The sequence below is a fragment of the Microcaecilia unicolor genome, chromosome 7, assembly GCF_901765095.1.
Source record: "Microcaecilia unicolor chromosome 7, aMicUni1.1, whole genome shotgun sequence".
Lineage (NCBI taxonomy): Eukaryota > Metazoa > Chordata > Amphibia > Gymnophiona > Siphonopidae > Microcaecilia > Microcaecilia unicolor.
In genome coordinates this window covers 112453441-112468534 of record NC_044037.1, presented here as the reverse complement: position 1 = coordinate 112468534, position 15094 = coordinate 112453441, and the positions used below count along the sequence as shown (strand labels likewise).

Genomic DNA, 15094 nt, shown 5'->3' with positions numbered 1-15094 from the left:
TTATAATAGTTTTCACTATTTTGCCGGCACCGACATCAGGCTTAGTGCTCTATAATTTTCCAAATCACCCCTAGAACCCTTTTAAAATATCAGCGTCATTGGCCATCCTCCAATCTTCAGGTACTACAGACGATTTTGACGACAGGTTACATATTACTAACAGCAGATCAGCAATTTCATGCTTGAGTTCTTTGAGTACCCTTGGATGTACGCCATCCGGTCCAGGTGATTTATTACTCTTTAATTTGTCAGTTTGGCTCGGTATATCTTCCAGGTTCACTGAGATTTTTCAGTTCCTCTGCATCACCTTTGAAAACTATTTCCGGTACAAGCCGATCTCTTACATCCAGTCCCACAGATTCTCTCACAGGCTGCTTCTAATGTACCTGAAGAAGTTGTTACTGTGAGTTTTAGCTTCTGCTGCAAGTTTCTCTTCATATTCTCTTTTAGCTTTCTTTATTAATGCTTTGCATCTGACTTGCCAGTGCTTATGTTGTCTCTTGTTTTCATTTGGGTCCTTTTTCCATTCTCTGAAGGACAATCTTTTGGCTGTAATGGCCTCTTTTACTTCACCTTTTAACCATACTGGCTGATGCTGAAAACCTCTAACATATTGGCTTCCAGGAAATGTATCACCCTTTCCTTCAGCATTGCTTCCATTACTTTTCCAATAACCAAAATGAGGCTTACCGGCCTGTAGTTTCCAGCTTCTTCTTCTGTCACCACATTTGTGAAGAGGGACCACATCCACTCTTATCCAATCTCAAGGAACCTCCCATCTCCAAGCATTTATTAAACAGCCGCAGGTGATTGTTTCCTGTTGCTAGAAAACTTTATACTTTGAAGCATCTCAATGCTGGGTGATCTGAGAAAGGCGCTCTCAATATAGAGCTGCAGATACTGAAGAACTTGATGGTCTGGCAAAGTGCAACTTCCTTGGGTGTCCCACAGACACAGAATAGACTGGAAATCCTTCCTGGCTACTTCAGGTAGTCATGGGGTAGCCTTTGATAGCTTTTGTAAAAACTTTGGCTATGAATATTCCTCTGAAAGCTCCACTAAAACAGTAGGCTGAAGACACAAAGGAGACTTACATGGACCTAAGTGATTCACTTAAGTCCTAAGCATGGAAACCAGGGAGAGAGTTGGTTTGTTGTGGTGAAGGGAAACCACCAGTGAAAAATGTTCTCAAGTAGAAATGAGAGATTGAGGAAGAGAATTGTCAACCACAGACAGCTGAAGCTGTGCCAACCTTCACCTTTCCTTTTCCCAAATATTCAAGTATCATTAGTTGCTGTTGTGTGGATGGGGGAATTGAGCAACAAAGATGGAGTAGAGTTTCAGTTCTGCTGCTGGGACCCATGTGCTCTCTAAGAACCAGCCAGCTAAGAGAGAAGCTGCTCCTAATGAACTAGTGGAAGCTACTGAATTTATACTGCTACCATAACAGCCAAAACTGGGCCCAGAAGGGTAGATGTGGCAGTTTGGAACCATCATATCAAAAGGAAAGACACCTCAGTGAAAAACAAAACTGCTTCTTGAAGGCATCAGATGCCAGGAAATCCCCCAAATGGAAGGACAGTGTAAAGAACTGAGGGAGAGAGGAGAGTTCTGTCCAGTTAGCAAAAATACTAGATTGGATTTGGTAGGATGCTGCAAGGCGGAAAATCAGAGACAAGCTCAGTTTAAAGAAACAGATTTAATCTGGAGGGCTATGGGTACGCCGGCTTTGTCAGATGACTTATCAGCAAGTATGCCTTCATTAGTCTGAATGTCTATAGAGAATCACCTATCCCAAGCCCCTCCAAGCCAGCCTAACAGACTAGTCAACAAACTCACAAGATACCTCACCTACCATCTGCTGGAGACAGAGAAATACTGATTAATGAAGGACTGCACAAAGTATTTGAAAAATGTCATCAGTAGTTAGTGGTTTCCACTCTCCACCTGCTGGCAGGAGACATCCCTGGACTAGTCTGATGTGATTCTAAAGAACAGTAGTTTCAGCTAACTTACTTTAAGAAGCAATTATGTACTGTAAACTAGTATTAACACACACTGGGTGGAACGTGCTAATAGCACTAGCTATACTGATAGAAGCATACAATGTCCACCTCCAGCTACAGGAAGTTTCAAAAGTAAACTTCCTGTAGCTGGGAGTCTACTCATTTCAATGTCATGTACAGCTGAGAACACTTAGGATACAAGTAGTCTAAAAAGATTAAAGAATTCTTTTTTTTTTTTGTTCTTCAGCCAAAAATAAAATTAATGTACTTTTTTTTGATATAGCAAAATACAATGAAAATCGATACTCTACATACCTCCTCGCCCCCTGCCTCCCCTTCCATTTCCACCACCTCGGGTAAAGTCTGCCCTCCGGGTGGCAAAGGAAACTTTGATCTGGTTGCCAGAAAATTCTTTTCCTAATATAGGAACATGGGAACAATAAAAAAAAAAAAAAAAGCCAATTAATTCTATGACAGATGCTAGACCACTCCCAAGTCAGGCCTTCCTCTGAAAACTAACTTGAGGCATTCTAGGTTCTAAATGTTTTTCTGTTGCTGAAACTACACAGGTCTATAGATTATAACAAATGCATGCTAAGAATGTTTGGCAATTTTATACCTGAATTTAGGAGGTAGGTTTCAGCAATTCATGAGAAACTAGATGTGTGGACCTTTTTCCTAGTAGAGTGGCTGCCCAACTGCTTAGAATCTTTAAGCTTTTGAACTGCCTCCTAATAAAATGTGCTGAACAAAGCAGCTTCTCATAAGTCACATGACCTATTTGTGCAACTGATTATGACCTGTATGCTTACCATCAAACCAATCAATAGCTGCTTTAGCAGATGGGGGATCATCAAAAGATACTGTGGCCTCTCCCTTCAGTTTGCCTGTCTCCCGATCTGTGTACAGGTTAATCATTGGCTGCCCCGTCTTCTTGTTGGTCTGAAAAGGCAGAGCAAAAAATTCTCTATAGCTCTTATGGTTCAGCATACTCTAATTTTGTTACTTCCAAGTTAACAGTGAATATACAATCAATCAGTGTGTTGTCTCTTGGTCTGCTTCAAGGTGCATTAGATTACCATATGAAATCTGAGTATTTGAATTCATCCATTTCTAAGACTCTTGAGTAGAGAATGACACAGGGAGAGGGACCCACAGTAACTGAGGGGACAGAGCGCAACGAAACAGGGACAAACTTCTGTCTCCATGTTATTTTCTACTTTGAAGCATGTTAATGAACTGGACTGCTACTTATGTTGAGTGATGCAGACGATATTTTGAAACAAGCAAACAGGCTGGCCACAACAAAATTTGCATGGGGGATGCTGTACATTCCTGGTCGAAACACATTGTGTATCATCTAGTCTTTTTTTTTTCTGGACACCTTCGCTGTGTTTGCTATTGTTCTTTGCAAAGAACTTTTGTTCTTGTTTTTTGTTGAGCTTACTAACACATCCAAAGTGCCTTAACCCACAATTAGTGCTGTATTTGACTAATACGTAAGGGTATATATGACAGGAGTTAGAGCAGACAAGCAGCACCAGACAGATTTGCTATGTTATCAGAATGGTTTAATGATTTTACTTATATGCCTCTGTCATAGAATAAACCCTCCAAAGTTGAGATCTAAGTAAAAAGAAAGGAGAAATTAGGTCTTGCCAGATAATTTACTTTCCTTTAGACTGTCAGATATGTTATGCACGCCCTACCAGCAGATGGGGAATGAAACCCACTCAGTTTCAGATATAGGTATAAGGGAGCTGTGCAGTCCCCTGAAAAATCAGTCTACAAATAGCTAAGCAGAATTACTGAAGAGGAGAAAATAAAAGGAACAAACCCCCAAACCACCTACAGAACCACAACCGGCACGTGGCCAGCAAGGCCCCAACACAGTCTGCTTCTGCCCAGCATCATAAGAATCCCAGCACGAAAAGGGAACTGACCTGACCACATGTTCTGAGGGTTGTTGTTTTTTTTTTTTTTTTAATCTTGCACCTGGTTTCTTACTACTTCTAAATACTGTACCGAGAAAAAAGAATCCAGTCTCAAAGCCAACCACCAACTTCATGCCTGCACCCAAAACTAAGCTGACCCGCAAAGAACATTGAAACAAACACACTCAAGAGACAGAATACAGCTAGGCAAGTTTGTGACAGTCTAGAGGGATTAAAGGAAAGTGAATTAGCATTTAAGACCTAATTTCTCCTTCCACAGCGTCCCTCTAGACTGTCACAGATGGGTAGTGACCATCATGGGAGGGACCCTCAAAACTAGCTCCAAACACTGCATCCTGCCACACATGCACATCCAATCTATAATGATGAGCAAAGGAATGCAATAAAGAGCAAATCACTGCCTTGCAGATATCCAGTGGAGACACCAATGAACACTCCACCCACAAGGCTGCCTGAGCCCGAGTGAAATGTGCTTGCAAAAAAAAGGCCTGATTCAGCCTGCCCTTTAAGCAAAAAAAGCAGAAGCGACTGTCTCCTTGGTCCTCCAAGCAATAGTAGCCTAGGAAGTAAAAAAAAAAAAAGAGCACAAATACGATCAGAGGGTTGGAAATCCTGAGTAACGCTTAAGTACCATCTGAGAATGTGATGAACATCCAGATAATGCAACTGTCATTGCTCCTCCAAACTTGCCCGATCACGAAGAACAGGCAGGGAGACAGACTAAATGACGTGAAAAACTGATACCACCTTAGGAAGAACAAACCAACCAACCTGAGCACCATTTTATTCTGAAGCAGAAGGGGCTCCCAAAACAACAGGGCCTGCAACTCCAAAACCCTGCGAGCCGAAGACACGGCCATAAAGAACACTGCCATTAAAAGGTCAAATCCTTCAGCGCACAGTAAGATAGAGGCCTGAAAGAGCGGAAACCAATACAGAAAACAACAGATTAAGGTCCCAAGGAGGAATAACTGATATGTAAAAAAAAAGGAAAAAAAAACCCACACACTGAAAGAAATGGACTGCACCCCAATGCGTAGCTAGAGACTTACTGCGGACAAGTCCCCTGAAATACAACAGTGCCACCACCTGTGCCTTAAGTGAAGACAAGGCTTGTCCAGCCCTGCGGCACTGTGTACAGGAGGAACAATCTGCAAAAAATACATTACACCCACACGTAAGCGAGGGAAACAAGACTGCTCGCGAGACCGCAGAAGCGTAGCAATAACTGAAGCAGAATATCCTCTCTTCCTCAAACACTCCCCTTAAGAGCTGAGCCATAGGAGAAAAGTGAGCCGGGTTGGCAAGCTGCACTAGACCCTGACACAGCAGGTTCCCCCATGGAGGCAGCCAAGTGGGTCCTCAACCTGGAGACGCACCAGATCACCGCACCAGTCTGAGTGGGCAATCCAGAGCCATGAGAACCACCCGTCCTCCGTGACCCTGACGAACAGCGGCCAAAGAGGAGACCAGAAGATGGCCCTGGATGCATCAGAGCATCCAATCCTTCTGTGAAGCTGTCTTTCCTCAGATTGAAAAACCAAGGAACCTTGCCATTGGATGCAGACACTCAAGTTCATGAGGATGAGTCCATCTGCAAAAGATAACCCAGCAAGAGAATTCAAAAGTATTGGGCTTCTGGAAAAGCAAGCTATGTTGGTAACTGGGAAGCCAAATCAAGTGAATAGCTAAGTGAGCTCCCTGGAACAGAAGCCATAGCCAGCCATAAGGTATAGCTTTCCCAATAAGCTGTATTTATCATGAGTAATGTACCACCTCTACAAGGAATTCACACAAGGCAGTGTATTACAAATAGCCACCTTTATTTTATTATTTTTTTAACCTTGTTGCCGATGCCTAAACGCCTCAAGGGTACAGAACGAGGTCTGCAGCCCTCCAGAAGAAGAGCACAGGGGGAGGGACTCGGCCACCCGGGTGTGACACCTCACAGGGAATAAGAAGCCCCTTAGGACTTACACCCTGTAATAGAGATCCAAGTGTGGGTTCTCTAACATTTACAACCCAACCTAGAAACCCCAAACGGGCCTACCAGACTGAGTACACTGCACAGGCTGCACACATCTACCCTCTGCTGAAACTGAGAAAATACTGGTTAGTAGACGGTCTGCTCAAGCTACTTGTATAAGAAGTTTTAGTGTTCTCAGTCTCCCTCTGCTGGTAGGAGTGCATAACCCAAGCGTCTTGAATGGTCTGGAGGATTGCTGAGAAAGCTGTATTTATCAGGAGTAATGTACCACCTCTAGAAAGAATTCACACAAGGCAGTATATTACCCTAGCACTCAGTCAACTGCATTACACAGAGAAGTGAGGCCAGGCTCCACGGAAACGGGTTGTGTGGAACCCAATCATACAAGCAAATCCTGCTTAGCATATGCCAAGGTGGTGGACCTAGCATGAGAAGCTAAAGTTGATCAAGCATGTGAAGCTAAGGCTAGTGAAGTCAAGGTGATAAGTTTACCTGAAACCAGGCCACTAGGCCTGGCTGAGTGCAGGCTGCCAAGCTCACTTGAGCTGGTAAGATGGATGAAATTAAAGCTTAAACTATGCAGAGTATCTTCTCAGCAGAACATATAAGCTCAGCTAATAGGCCCAAATAAGGTGAGCCAGAGAAGTTGGCAAACAAGCTGAAGCAATGAGGCTAAACTATTGAGCCCATGAAAGCCATGAGAAATGAAAAGAAAGTAACAGTGTAGCAGAAGAACGAGAGCAGCTCAGGAGAATAAGAGACAACTGAACTACATGAATGCAGGACTACTAGTACTTATCTGTATAGTGCTACTAGACATATGAAGTGCTGCCCACATGATATGTAGGTACTTTTTCTGTCCCTAGTGCGCTCACAATTTAAGGTGTGTGATTTTTTTGTTTTAGTTCCTGGGGCAGTGGAGGGTCAAGTGACTTGCCAGCGTCACAAGAAACTGCCATTGGAATCAAACCTAGTTCCCTAGCATCTCAGCTCACTACATTAACCTTCAGGCTACCCCTCCTAATGGCTATTGCAGCGAGCTTCACACCAACTGGTACTGCCAGAAGAAGACAAGATACATCAAAAATGTAGACCAAAGCATGAATCTGTAGAGTAAAAAGCAAAACTCAAAGGAAGGGATTTGGAGACTGATGCATGAAGTCCATGGAAAGAACCGCTCGCTATTTCCACCTCAGTAGAAGTTTGAAGGTGGAAATAAGCAAATTCTCAGAGGAAACTTGTATGCAAATGCAGCTGCAGACTTTTTACCATGCAGCTCATATGGAAGGCTGCCAGAGTATGCGCAGAGCACACTCGCAAAGATGTGCGTGCCCAAAACATCCCTCTGCAGCGTTTCACAGCTGTCATGTATACTGCTGAAATGCAGTTTTAAAACACTCACTTTTGGCAGTTCAGAGCTAGGAAGAGGCTCCTGCAGAAGGTTGAGAAGCAGCAGTAGTGGGAGGGAGCTGCTGTCCTCCCCCATTGACCACCAGAGCAACTCCCCCAAAAAGCATAAAGCGAAGATATTTACCTGTAGCAAGTATTCTCCCAGGACAGCAGGCTTTATATTCTCACAAGTGGGTGACGCCGATCTGTGTCACTCGATCAGGCATTTTGCCATAGCTAAAAAGAAAGCTTTATGAAGCACGAGCCACGCTCCACCACACGTGCGTGACTGCCTTTCCGCCCATCATGCAAAACGTGGTCTCCTCAGTTTAATACTATGTTATTTTTTTTTTTTTGCTAAAGGAGACAACACCAAGGGGAGGTGGAAGGGACTGAGAATATAAAGCCTGCTGTCCGGAAAATACATGCTACAGGCAAGTATCTTTGCTTTCTTCGAGGACAAGCAGGCTTATAATTCTAACAAAGTAGGGGATCCCTAGCATCCAGGCTCACCAAAACAACAAACATTGGTCAACAGAGCCTCGCAACGGCGAGGAAATAACACAGATAACTTGAAACTATATACATCTGAATGAGAATGCAGCCTGGAACAGAATAAAACGGGCCTAGGAGGGTGGAGTTGAATTCTAGACCCCAGACAGATCAGCACTGTCTACCCAAACCTTCACTTAGTTATCCTGCTCAAGGCAGTAATATGATGTGAAGTGAATGTGTGGACTGAAGACCATGTCGTAGCCTTGCAAATGGAGGTTGACCTCAAGTGGGCTACCGATGCGGCCATGGCTCCAACATTATGAGCAAATGACATGACCCTTCCAATGCCAGCCCAGCCTGGGCACAAGTGAAAGAAATACAGTCTGCCCGCCAAATTGAAATGGTGCGTTTCCCCGATGGTGACCCCTATCCTGTTGGGATTTAAAAAAAAAAAAAAAAAAGCTGGGCAGACTGTCTGTGGAGCCTGGTCTACATCATGTAGTAAGTCTACGGTCTTGCAATCCAAGGTGTGCAAGCTGCTTTCGCCAGGAAGGGCATGAAGTCGGACAAATCGACTGGTTCAGATGGACTCCGATACCACTTTCGGCAAGAACATAGAGTGCTGAGAACTACTCTGTAGTGATTAAACTTGTGTATAAAGGTGCATCCACCACTAAGGCCTGAAGCTCACTGACCCTACAAGTTGAAGTAACAGCCACCAAGAAAATGACCTTTCTGATCATGTACTTCAGTGGCTCAAAAGGAGCTTTCATCAGTTCGGTGAGAACGACATTGAGATACCACGACACTGGTGGGAAGTTTGACAGGGGGATTTGACAAAAGCAAAACCTCTCATGAAGCGAAAAACTACAGGCTGTCCAGAGATGGGCTTACCTTCTAAACATTGATAAGCACTAAATTGCACTAAGGTTATACATGTAGAAAGTATTCAAGCAAGTGTGTGTAGAGCAAGTAAGGGGATCTAGGGCCTTGGTCTCACACCAGACGGCAAACCTACATTTAGTGGGATCTTTACTGGAAGACAGCAAGACCCAGAAGATACCCTCCAAGAGCCCAAGGAAGCAAATTCTAGGCTCTCAACATCCAAGTTGTGAGAGCCAGAGACTGGGGGTTGGGATGTAGAAGAGAGCCCCTTGTTCTGCGTGATGAGTCAGAAAACACTCCAGTCTCCACAGTAATTTGGAGGATAATTCCAGGAAAGGGAACCAAATCTGCCACGGCCAGTATGGCATGATCAGAATCATGGTTCCATGATCTTGCTCAACAAAGTCTTCTCCACTAGAGGTATGGGAGGATACGCGTACAGAAGACCTGTCCCCCAATTTAGAAAGGCATCTGAAGCTAGCCTCTTGTGGGCCTGAAGCCTGGAATAGAACCAAGAAACCTTGCGGTTGATCCAAGTGGCAAACAGATCTACCAAGGGTGTGCCCCATGCTCGCAAGATCTTGTGGGCTATATCGATATTGAGAGACCACTCGTGAGGTTGCATTATCTTGCTCAGTCTGTTAGTGTAATACATTGCAACCTGGTTTGCTGTCTGGATAAGAACTTTGTGAGATAGCCGATCTCTAAAAGCTTTTAGAGCGTTCCAGATTGCTGAAGCTCCAGGAGATTGATCTGAAGATTAGTTTCCTGGGAGGACCAAGTTCCTTGAGTGTGAAGCCCATCTACATGCGCTCCCCATCCATCATCAAGCACTTTTTGTGGCTGAAGAATTTGGAATGGAAGTACCAGAGTTAAATTGGATCGAATGGTCCATCACTGAAGGGAGTGTACAAACTCCGGGGACGCTCAGATAACATCTTCTAGACTCTGTGTGGTTTCTCATACCACCCAAGGTCCATTCAGCTGATCTCATGCGTGTCGTGTCATGGGTTTAATGTACACAGAGGCAGCATGTGGCCCAACAATTTCAACATCTGCCAAGATGTGACCTGCTGAGAGGCTCGAACTCTGGACGCAAGTGCAAGATTGTCCACTCTCGTGTCTAAAGGCAGGATCGAACTGAGTATCGAGCAGGTCTCCGATGAACTGCAATTGCTGGACAGGGCAAAGATGGGACTTGGGGTAGTTAAAACGAACCCTAGTAGCTCGAGCAACCGAACAGTCATCCGCATGGACTCCTGAGCACCCTCATTTTGAGATACTCTTCACCAGCCAATCACTGAGATACAGGAATACATGGACTCCCACAGTAATGCTGCAACTACTGCGAGGCCAAAAGTGATGTGTTCCCAGCTGAAGTCGAAGATATTAAGTCCAGAAAGTATAGTCAATCGTTTTCCTGAATCATTGGGAGAAGTGTGCCCACGAAACTCTCCTGAACTTTTCTCAGACTAGGAATTTGTTCAGGGCTCTTAGATTTAGGATGTAACGCATCCTCCCTGTTTTCTTCTGCACAAGGTAGTACCTGGAGGGCAGCAAGAGTAATCCACCAACAGAGAGAGAACAAGACCTCCCCGAGGACTTCATACCACCAAGCAACCATTACAAAACAAGGTAGTAAAATGAAGTATACCTTACAAAGGCACCTTTAAAAATCAGAGTAACCCCACATTGAAATTTCACCTAAGACATACATAGAATAGAGGCTGAATTCCAACCACAGTCTCTCTAAACACTAATCTCTTTGGTGTTAAGCAAACAAGACTGTTTTGGAAGACCATCTCCCCCTCCCAAGTTCCAGCCTCATGTGCAGCACAAGCTAAGGGACTGTTAACGGTCAACATGGAAAGCTGAGAATTCTGGAATTCCATGCACTCACTCATAGGTGCCAAACACTGCAAAGCTGAATACAACAGTGATGAAATACTGCCTACCACGACCCCATGTGCAGTGCGCAATAAATTGAGGAACTGTTAATAGTGACCATGGAAATCTGAAAATTCTAGAACTCCATGCTCTTAGTCATAGATGCCAAACAATGCAAAACTGAAATAACGCTTCTGAAATAACCCTTCTGCACAGTTTAAATGATAAAATACACCTTACCAAAGGAGAAGGGGCTTTGAGAAGATTTGACCTATGCCGACAAATCTGCCACACGACAAAGGAAAAAACAAAACTGTTCTTATGCTAGGAAGAGGAGAGATACACTTTCACAATAGAATACTGGCATGGCTCAAACTCACCACGCAGTTACCAAAGGAGGCTTTCAAAAATCCGAGTGGGAGAAAGATGGGGAACTCAAGAAATCTCCGAGATGTACCTGCCCCCCCACCCCTTTTTGAATTGAATTTGTAAAAGGAGCTAGAGCCAAAGATGACAACTGTTAGCCAGATATAAGCCCCTAAACAGCTCTTCCATACTTGAATCACCTGCTTTTTGGCCGGGGGGGGGGGGGGGGGGGGGGGGGGGGCGGGGCGGGGAAGGAATGGTGTCCTCTGACAGCAGCTGAGCACCCTGCAGAGACTGGCCAACTTCTCGACATAAGTAAAAGGCCTTGGACATGGCCAACACAAAAGTCTGGAGGAAAATCCACCCAGAAGCCTGAGGGACCATCACAGACTCCAGACCAGACGGCGAAATGGCAGATGTGAAAGAACAGTGTGTTTTAAGCCTGCAAGATATATTGGGTATTTCCTGAAGTGTATTTCTCTAGCTTGGCCAGCAGGTGGTGCATGTATAGATTTTGAAGCTGCTGCAAAATCAACGCTGTTCTCTTTAAGCTTTTTGGAAAAGCGGTCTGCAGTATACTCTCAAACTTGTTGTCAGAGTTCTAATTAGCCCAGGAGCTTTTCATTTGGATTGTACGGGTTTTCCCCCCAGTCTTGGCCAGGAAGAAAAGGCAGACATCTTTGATGTGGCTCTGTGAACAGTTGTATGTCCTGACCTTCCCAGGTGTTATAATTGAGCCATGTATCAGTTTCCTATTTGATGATTGCACATTTTTTTTGTACACTTCAATTTTTAGAGACAAATTTAGTTTATTGCCTCTGTCTAGACTGTAAGAATCCTGGTGGTTTGTGTGTTGGGTCTGTGAGTGCTTTCTGAGAACTGTGGGAACACTGGGAGTGTGGCCTCCAGTAACCTAAAAAATAAAAGTCACTGGGGTTAATTTGAGAGGAGACTCGACCAGAGGCAGTTGTGACCCAGTCTGTGGAAGGAGGGTGCCAGTGTACAGCATAAGCAGCAGGTGCAGGCGGACTTGAGGTGTGCTGGGGACAGATCTCTAAGTGGCTGCGGGGTAACCCAAGGCAGGTGGCTAGGTGTTTCATGGCGTCCTAGCTGGCACAGGCTGAACAGTGCCCCACCATATCTACAGCACACCAATGACAGACCGTGCAGCGCTTCAGGCTGAGGGTGCAATGTGTTCACAGCGCCCATGGTGCACAAAATTGAAACCGCCTTGCAAAAGGCAAGAGCGACTCCCTGCATTGTTCATACTAATGGTTGTCTGCCAATATAAAACAAACCCCAAAACAGGCTGTGTGTGGGGTTTTTTTTTGTTTTTAATATAAACATCAAGATGTGGAAAAGATCTACAAGCACAGTCAAAGGCAGACAGGCACTCAAGACTGCCTGTCCGACAAGTAGAGAAGGACACCCAAGGCTCTTACACCCAAACCCAAAGAATGTGAAGGGACTCGGCCATCCAAGTGCGACACTCCCAGGGCACACAGACTCCCACAGGCCTCAACCCCAGTCCAGCAGCAGAGAGTGGAAGGAAGTTGGGAACAACATTGTTTGGAACCAGGGACCAATACACCAAACAGGACTGCACAGGCTTACCACTGCTACCATCTGCTAAAACTGAGAACAGATTGATTTTCAGGGGACTGCACAGCTTACTTTTACATGTATCTGAAACTCTGTGGTTCTGAGTCTCCATCTGCTGGTAGAAGTGCATAACTGATCTTCAATCCCTGTTTGCATACAGTACAGCACCGTATGTTTTTTTTTTTGTGAACAAAAGACAACCCTTTCAATAAGGTAAACCTTTTCAGAAATGGTAGAATGGGAAAAGCTATGTACTTCTGGCATCACTGTAATCTGATAATCGTCCAAGTTTTGTTTTTTTCAATACACATTTTGGTTACACTACACTTGCCTCAAAGGAATGTCTATCAGACCAACCAAGACTGTGTTCCAGTAGCTGACAAAGTACCTCATGAAAGACTCCAGAGAAAATTGGAGAGTCATGGGATATGAGGTAGTGTCCTATTGTGGATTAAAAACTGGTTAAAAGATAGAAAACAGAGAGTAGGGTTAAATGGTCAATATTCTTGATGGAGAAGGGTAGTTAGTGGGGTTCCCCAGGGGTCTGTCCTGGGACTGCTGCTTTTTAACATATTTATAAATGACCTAGAGATGGGAGTAACTAGTGAGGTAAATAAATTTGCTGATGACACATTCAAAGTCGTTAAATCGCAGAAGGATTATGAAAAATTACAAGAGGACCTTACGAGACTAGCCGTCTAAATGGCAGGTAACGTTTAATGTGAGCAAATGCAAAGTGATGCATGTGGAAAAGAGGAACCCGAATTATAGCTACAAAATGCAAGGTTCCACAGACCAAGAAAGGGATCTAGGTGTCTTCAATGATACGTTGAAACCTTCTGCTCAGTGTGCTGCCGCGGGTAAGGAAGCAAATATTAGGTATTATTAGGAAAGGAATGGAAAACAAAGCGAAGATACTTACCTGTAGCAGGTATTCTCCAAGGGCAGCAGGCTGATTGTTCTCACATGTGGGTCGACATCCGCATCGGCCCAGAAAACGGCAAATTTTCCACCAGCAAAATTAAAAAGTTTTGCCAGAGCCTTCTGGCGTGCCTCCTCAGTTTAATCAAAAAGCATATAACAAACAACTCCAAAGGGGAGGTGGGCAGGTTTGTGAGATCAGCCTGCTGTCCTCGGAGAATACCTGCTACAGGTAAGTATCTTCGCTTTCTCAGAGGACAAGCAGGATGCTTGTTCTCACATGTGGGGTATCCCTAGCAACCAGGTTTACTCAAAACAACAAACATTGGTCAGCGCTATAGAAATGATAAATAGTAGCAGTAGTAATTGGGCCTCGCAACGGCGAGGACATAACTTAGATTGACCTGAAACCATAAACAACAGAGTGCAGCCTGGAACAGAATCAAAATGGGTCTGGGGGTGGAGTTGGATTCTAAACCCTGAACAGATTCTGCAGCACCGACCGCCCAAACCGACTGTCGTGTCAGGTATAGTGAATGATACATACCTGTAGCAGGTGTTCTCCGAGGACAGCAGGCTGATTGTTCTCACGACTGGGTGACGTCCGCGGCAGCCCCCACCAACCGGAAAAAAGCTTCACGGGACGGTTGGCACGCAGGGCACGCCCACCGCGCATGCGCGGCCGTCTTCCCGCCCGTGCGCGACCGCTCCCGCCAGTTGAATGACTAGCAAAAGATGAAACACACAACTCCAAAGGGGAGGAGGGAGGGTAGGTGAGAACAATCAGCCTGCTGTCCTCGGAGAACACCTGCTACAGGTATGTATCATTCACTTTCTCCGAGGACAAGCAGGCTGCTTGTTCTCACGACTGGGGTATCCCTAGCTCTCAGGCTCACTCAAAACAAGAACCCAGGTCAATTGAACCTCGCAACGGCGAGGGTATAACAGAAAATTGACCTACGAAGAACAACTAACTGAGAGTGCAGCCTGACCAGAATAATTCGGGTCCTGGAGGGTGGAGTTGGATTTACACCCCAAACAGATTCTGCAGCACCGACTGCCCGAACCGACTGTCGCGTCGGGTATCCTGCTGGAGGCAGTAATGTGATGTGAATGTGTGGACAGATGACCACGTCGCAGCCTTGCAAATCTCTTCAATAGTGGCTGACTTCAAGTGGGCCACTGACGCTGCCATGGCTCTGACACTATGAGCCGTGACATGACCCTCAAGAGCCAGCCCAGCCTGGGCATAAGTGAAGGAAATGCAATCTGCTAGCCAATTGGAGATGGTGCGTTTCCCGACAGCGACCCCTAGCCTGTTAGGGTCGAAAGAAACAAACAATTGGGCGGACTGTCTGTGGGGCTGTGTCCGCTCCAAGTAGAAGGCCAATGCTCTCTTGCAGTCCAATGTGTGCAACTGACGTTCAGCAGGGCGGGTATGCGGCCTGGGGAAGAATGTTGGCAAGACAATTGACTGGTTAAGATGGAACTCCGACACCACCTTCGGCAGGAACTTTGGGTGGGTGCGGAGCACTACTCTGTTATGATGAAATTTGGTATATGGAGCATGAGCTACTAGGGCTTGAAGCTCACTGACCCTA

The 15094-nt window shown here is 45.2% G+C and overlaps 1 protein-coding gene across 2 annotated transcripts in view; it reads right to left on the bottom strand.

Moving 5' to 3' along the window:
* FUS (FUS RNA binding protein) overlaps positions 1-15094 on the bottom strand; it is a 100109-nt gene that overhangs the window by 18547 nt on the left and 66468 nt on the right. For both annotated transcript variants that reach the window (XM_030208809.1, XM_030208810.1), the window contains exons 10-11: positions 2819-2948; positions 2322-2423 (exon numbers count right to left, since the gene is read on the bottom strand). In XM_030208809.1, coding sequence (XP_030064669.1) covers positions 2322-2423; positions 2819-2948 — 232 coding nt within the window. The remainder of the gene's footprint in view (positions 1-2321; positions 2424-2818; positions 2949-15094) is intronic.